At 47.1% G+C, this 6,538-nt stretch overlaps 1 protein-coding gene across 1 annotated transcript; it reads left to right on the forward strand.

The window, feature by feature from the left end:
* The first annotated feature begins 373 nt into the window (after window positions 1–373).
* Window positions 374–3,655, forward strand: p2ry1 (purinergic receptor P2Y1). Its single transcript, XM_084558248.1, has 2 exons — window positions 374–1,012; window positions 1,217–3,655. Exon 2 carries the CDS (start codon window positions 1,246–1,248, stop codon window positions 2,314–2,316), a length of 1,071 nt encoding a protein of 356 aa, XP_084414374.1. The 5' UTR covers window positions 374–1,012; window positions 1,217–1,245; the 3' UTR covers window positions 2,317–3,655.
* Window positions 3,656–6,538: the final 2,883 nt, after the last annotated feature.

Consider the following 6,538-nt stretch of genomic DNA (forward strand, 5'->3'; position numbering starts at 1 on the left):
TTTTTTTATGCCTCTGACCCGACTAACCTTCGGCGATTGCATGGGCTCATAACTCATCTCGATAGACAGTGATTGTGGACGATTATTACATGCAAAATGTCAATCACAGTGGCAAAGCCATAACCATGACATATCACTGGAGTCCATTACGGCTGCACGATGATATATGACTTCCTCCTATTCATTTCCATTCTGATGTCATTCAGCCATACACCATAGGATGAAAATTAGGATGCATCGGGAACACAGGAGAAACTATATAATAAATAAAGAAATAATAACAAAATGATAATGCTCCAACGCGTTTTGGATTCATATTTTCTCGTTATGGTGAGTTTGTTTGTTTCACATTTCCTTTAAATGTCAAACTGATATCAATACATCAAGCTGTGCACCATTATTGTCTGCATGGCTCACATCTGAAATGTGAAAACAGGTGTCGATTGCAAAACAATGCGAGTGCAAGCGAGTTCCAAATAATCTCTTTGGAACAGTAACGCGGTATACAAAGTGACTCAGCCGGACTGCAAAGTATCCATATCCCTTTATCAAAACAGTGCCTAATCAGGCGGGTCGGACCTGATAAGGATCCAACTGGAATAGGGAGGAACAGAAACTGTGCGTTTGGAGACGGGAAGCTGCTCAGTGGTTTTAGTGCGAGCGCTGCGCACCTCCCCTCTCCATTGCGCCTCTCGCTTTACGGAGCCTGTTTGTAATTCCTGCTCTTCGTGCCAGAGCCTGCAGCTGTCTCTGTTGCGTCCCGCTGCCGCTGCTGTGGGAACACCGTCGCCCCGCATGACCAAACCGACGGCGGACTTTTTTTTTTTCCCCCCCACCCTTGAAGTGTCAGCACAGACCTGAAGGATATCGCAACTTTTTAACAATTTCCAACTCTGTTAGGAGACTGAAGGAAGACGGACTTGACGAGCTTGAGACGCCCCGTCCGCGTGTTGACTGAAATCTTTGCGACTGTGAAGGCTATAGGAATGTGGAACACAAGTCGATCTCAGCGGTGAGTGTTGAAATAAGTGTGGATTGCGCGCGGGCATTCTGCACAGTTAATTCGGTGCTCGACTTGATGTGCACGGCTGAATATAAAGTGAAACCAAAGGAACAATGGCATATAGACAGCACGTTATCTACATTTAACCAACTGTTTTATGCGGCTGCTGTCATCATGCAACCATTTCCTCATGTGTCCATCCCTCTCATGCAGAAAAAGGACCTGCCTCTGCCCTTGACACCATGACCGCGGACTTGAACCTGACCTCCCTCCTGAATGTAACAGAAGCCGATCTCCACAACCACACGAGAGGATGTTCCCTCACCAAGACAGGTTTCCAGTTCTACTACTTGCCCACTGTTTACATCATGGTCTTCATCACCGGGCTGGTGGGCAACAGCCTGGCCATTTGGATGTTCGTGTGCCACATGAGACCCTGGAGCAGCATCTCGGTCTACATGTTCAACCTGGCCCTGGCTGACTTCTGCTACGTCCTCTCCCTGCCTTTCCTCATCTTCTACTACTTCAACAAAACCGACTGGATTTTCGGGGACGTTCTGTGTCGACTGCAGCGCTTCATATTCCACGTGAACCTGTACGGGAGTATTCTGTTTCTGACGTGCATCAGCGTTCACAGGTACACCGGCGTGGTGCACCCGCTCAAGTCTCTGGGTCGGCTGAAGAAGAAAAACGCCGTTATCACGAGCGCCTTGGTGTGGATTGTGGTTGTTATAGGCATCTCGCCCATCCTTTATTACTCCAGGACCGGCTTGAAGCGTAACGCGACCACTTGTTATGACACCACCACTGAGGATGAGTTACCAGGTTATTTCATCTACAGCATGACTTTGACTGTGTTCGGGTTCTGCATCCCTTTTATAATCATATTTTGCTGCTATGGCATGATCGTCAAAGCGTTAATCTGCAACGATATGAACAATGCGCCCCTGCGGCAGAAATCCATCCACCTGGTTATCATAGTCCTCGCAGTCTTTGCCGTCTCGTACCTGCCCTTCCACGTGATGAAAAACCTTAACATGAGGGCCAGGCTGTACTTCCAGAGCCCTGACATGTGTGAGTTTAACAACCGTGTCTACGCGACTTACCAGGTGACCCGGGGGCTGGCCAGCCTCAATAGCTGCGTGGACCCTATTCTTTACTTCTTGGCTGGAGATACGTTCAGGAGGAAGCTGTCGCGGGCCACTAAAAAGCCCTCCAGGAAGGGGGACAATGTCCTCCAGTCCAAGAGCGACGAGACGGCGCTCAACAGCTTGGCCGAGTATGTGGAGAACGGGGACCGGAGCAGGCTGTGACGGGGCACCAACGCGTGCCCGGTCGTGATTGCGGATCTCTTTTAGCTCTCTGAAACCGATGATGGAGTTGGAATAAATAAATGCACTGTGTGGACTGAAGACTGTATGTAGAATTTACTGGACGATGTTTTAACAGAAACACTCCATCTAACCCTGTGATAACCATCGCTCGCTTGCAGCCTGTCGATGTTGATAAGCTATTGTACTGTATTGTCCCGTATTGTACTCTAAATGTTAGAGCCATCGATCCTCTTCCTTGTCAAGCAGTTAGTGTTGCTTACACTTCGGGCAAAATGAACATTATGGTGAACCGGAGTGCGGGAAACGCGATGTCCTACAGGCGTTAATACCCTCTTCATCAATTTGTCCAGCCAAAATAGGACTGAGAATAGATGGCGCCTTCTCCAGCCACGAGCTGATGTTTAATCAATAGTCATTAGGCATGTGAGAGCTTGTGCTTAAGGAAGTGTACCTGGGATGGCTTTTTAGAGGAAAAAAAAAAAAAGTAAATGCACTGAACCCGAGACGGCTGCATGGACTTGCCGTGCAGACGTCGTAATGCACTATGACCGGGGCTCCCTCTGCTCTGACGGCTACCTATCGCTCCTCGTTTCTTTCTCCATCTGCTACTGACGGGGTGAGGGACGTGGTTAACTCCTTTTTTCCAATCTGACAGCTCTGAGGTGACGGTCCGTGACGGCTCTGTAACCGCAACCTTTCTCTCTTTAACCTGTTCGTTACAGATTTAACAAAAAAAAAAAAAAACAACCAAGAAGATAATATTTACAGTATTTTCGTGTATATAATACCATGATGAACTATTACTGTACAGGATGTTGTGACGTTCCAGATTAGTTTGTGCTGTTGACCGTCAGTATCGCTAATCCAGACCTCTAGTGCATGAGTCCAGTATCAAATCTAGAAACACTGACTCACCAAAGCAGGTTCTAACTACTCGAGTGTTTATTGCAGCATAGAGAATATTAGCTTTTAAACGAGCAGAACAGACACACACGCACTCGGTCGCCTGCTATGTGACTCCATCTACATATTGAAGATTTGTTTTTATGAGAATACCTCAAAGTAAATAGTGCACTGTGTCTGTGTTTAGGCAGATAATCATTTCTGTTTTGTATCTGTTGTAAACATTCTGGAGAAATGATTGTGGAGCACTCTCTGTCTCGTTCTGTATATCTTTTAACCTAGATGTTTGATGTCCGTACTAATTCCTTTGTAAATCTGTATTGTGGTCGGCTGTAAGTGACAAGAAAGGAAGTAAATCAGCTGTACAGGATATTTGAGGCCACGTGTATCTTTGTCAATAAATTTTTATATTTAAAACAGACGACGTAATGAGGCTCGCGCCGTTCTTCCAAGGCGGCGGCGGGGTGGGCTCGAAGTGAAACGCCTGTCACTGTTGCGAGCGAACAAACTGTTAGTTTTGGAGACATCCGTGCGGAGTTCCTTCCTCCCCACTGCTCCACCTCCTTGTCCTCCGTGCTGCTGCTGCTGCTTTTGGCTTTCTCTTTCAGCGCAGCCAGGAAGAAGTAAAGAGAACGCGGGAAGAATAAAGAGTGGCACCTTTTCCTCCCGGCTTATCCTCGAGACCGCCTTTGTTTCTGTCACAATGCCGTGGAGTTATTGATGCAGACAGGGGAGCGAGGTGTGTTGCCAGGCGCCCGAGGCCGCGCGGGGTGTCGTGGGCACAGGAAGCCGACCATCCTCCTCCCTCCAAACGGGGCCCATGAATACAAACGGCTTTTGATTTCCTGGCTTTGAGGTGCACGTTGCATATCTGGCCTTGGCATATATGTGTGTGTGCGAATGTGTTTGTGTGTCAAGCGGAGGCCCTCTTGCAGTAGGTAGCGTTGTGTCTCTTTGTTGACCCCAGACCTATTGATACACACACACATTTATATCTTTTTATTTTTGGAAGCAAAATAACATGCTCTGTGCTTGCACTTGATTTGATGAGACGAAAGTTATATTCAACCAGAGCCAAATCTCAAGCTTACATGAGTGCCTTTGAGCCTTGACTTGCAGAGAGTTGGGATGCTTGCCAGCATCTCCTCCCTCCTTTTTTCAGCCACCTTTCACCTCTTTTCTCTCACATCCTCCTCTTTTCTTTACTTTGAAACTTCTGCGCATTTCATCACCCAGAGGGAAAAAACTGTTCAAACAATTGTCGGTAAAGAGACTGTTCGGCAACGCAGAGGACAACAGAAGGAAGAGTCGAGTGCGAAGAGTGATGGCGGTTGTGGGGAGCATAGTTTTGTGTGGGAAGCTGTTGTTGGTAGGGGGGGCCCCCTCAGGGTACTCACAGTCCGGACAACCAAACTAAAATACCGAGCTTTGTTCTTGGGGATTTACAGTGCGCCTTGGCACAGCATCCGTTTCCATCGCAGGGGCACCATCTCAACTACCGCTAACCACACAAGAAACCAAACGTAATCAAAATGTCAGAGTGTGGTCCGCTCCTCCGGTGAGGAACCCGTGATACAAACTATCACGAGACGGCTGCAGTGATGTGGTTAGCCTGCTAATTCTAGTGGATCCATTGGCACCATGTGACTGCTGCAAAAACCACACGCGACAATATGCGCTCGCTTTCATATCAATTCCCACGTTGTTTCTGTGTCAGTGGATCATTGCACGGAGACGGTGCTGTGGTGACATCATATGAAAATGCACTTAATGCTCTCTACAGCACGTATGAGGAAACGGTATGTGCTGTTATGGCCTTTCAGAGCATTGAGGGCCATTCATAACGGCGTCTGTTTGTACACAACACGGTGCCGTTTTTCAAGACAACTCACTCACTGCGTGTTTCCCAACTGCTGCATCTGAGTAAACACGTTATAAAAATATTTTGCTCAGTGACTCTTGGTTACAACACTGCACTGCTGCGCTGCGCTGCTTCGACATTAACATGTGTTTACTTGCTTCTGTCATGCATCGACACACCGCACGACACCGGCAACTGCTGTTGCACTTATATGGTAACGGGAAACTGTCCTGAAAACTTTTATCGTGCATAAAGAAGCATGTCAAGTTTTCCCGTTGGCCACGCCTTCGTCAACCAGCGGGCTGCTTGTGCAAGTGGATCCCGAATTCATTACATGACCAAACGTTGCCAGTCAGGTAAGGAGAGTTCACACCTCACTGACAATGAAAATATTTGTGAAAGGTTCGAGGCTGTTGATGCATGCCCAAATGCAAACTAGTGTGCCCATGTATGTGTGTGGAATCACACTTCACACAGTCAGCGGGACGTTACTCAACTTGCCAGTTGGTGGACAGTGAAATGCCGCTGCGACTAGTAGGACCGCGCGTGCAGTTTCTCGCGCAGACATTTTTAGTAAAAACACCATTGCACTGGAAAGAGACTAAACCGTCACGTGATCGCTGCTCAGCCAGAAGTTAAAATGACAAATTACACAGGAGAAAATGCCATAACCCAGAAATGTTTACTCAAACCTGTCTGCCTGGTGTTCACAAGCCTGGAGGCATTGGTTTGCATAAGTCTTATTAGCTGGAATTTTAAAAGTCGTCTGAACTTGGAGAAAGTGATCTGATTTTGTATGTCAGTGTGTATGTGGTATTCACGAAACTAAACCTATAATTTGTCTCTCTGTGTTATATGTTTTGTGCACATACTACACTATTTTCTGACATCGCTATTTCTTTTCTTCGCCAGAGTCTGCAAGTGGAGGAACGAGATGTGTTACATTCTTAACATTATGCGCGTGTGCAACCAGTGACATCAACAAACTATATTTATTCCTTTTGACTGACAAAGACCAGGCCTTAAATAATGCAAATAAGTTTACTGGTAGACAGGCTGTGAGAGAAATGGATGGAGGCATGAAAAGGGTTGAATGGGGATGGGATGAAAAGGATTGGAAGGGATGGGATGAAAAGGGTTGACGGGGATGGGATGAAAAGGGTTGAAGGGGATGGGATGAAAAGGGTGGAAAGGGATGGGATGAAAAGGACTGGAAGGGATGGGATGAAAAGGGTTGAAGGGGATGGGATGAAAAGGGTAGAAAGGGATGGGATGAAAATGGTTGAATGGAATGAAAAGGGTCGAAAGGGACGGGATGAAAATGGTCGAAGTGATGGAATGAAAAGGGTCGAAGGGGATGGGATGAAAAGGGCTGAGTGGATGGGATGAGAAGGGTCAAAGGGAGGACATAAAGGGGGAGGAATGTGTAGACAGATG

The sequence above is a fragment of the Chelon labrosus genome, assembly GCF_963514085.1.
Source record: "Chelon labrosus genome assembly, chromosome: 13".
NCBI lineage: Eukaryota > Metazoa > Chordata > Actinopteri > Mugiliformes > Mugilidae > Chelon > Chelon labrosus.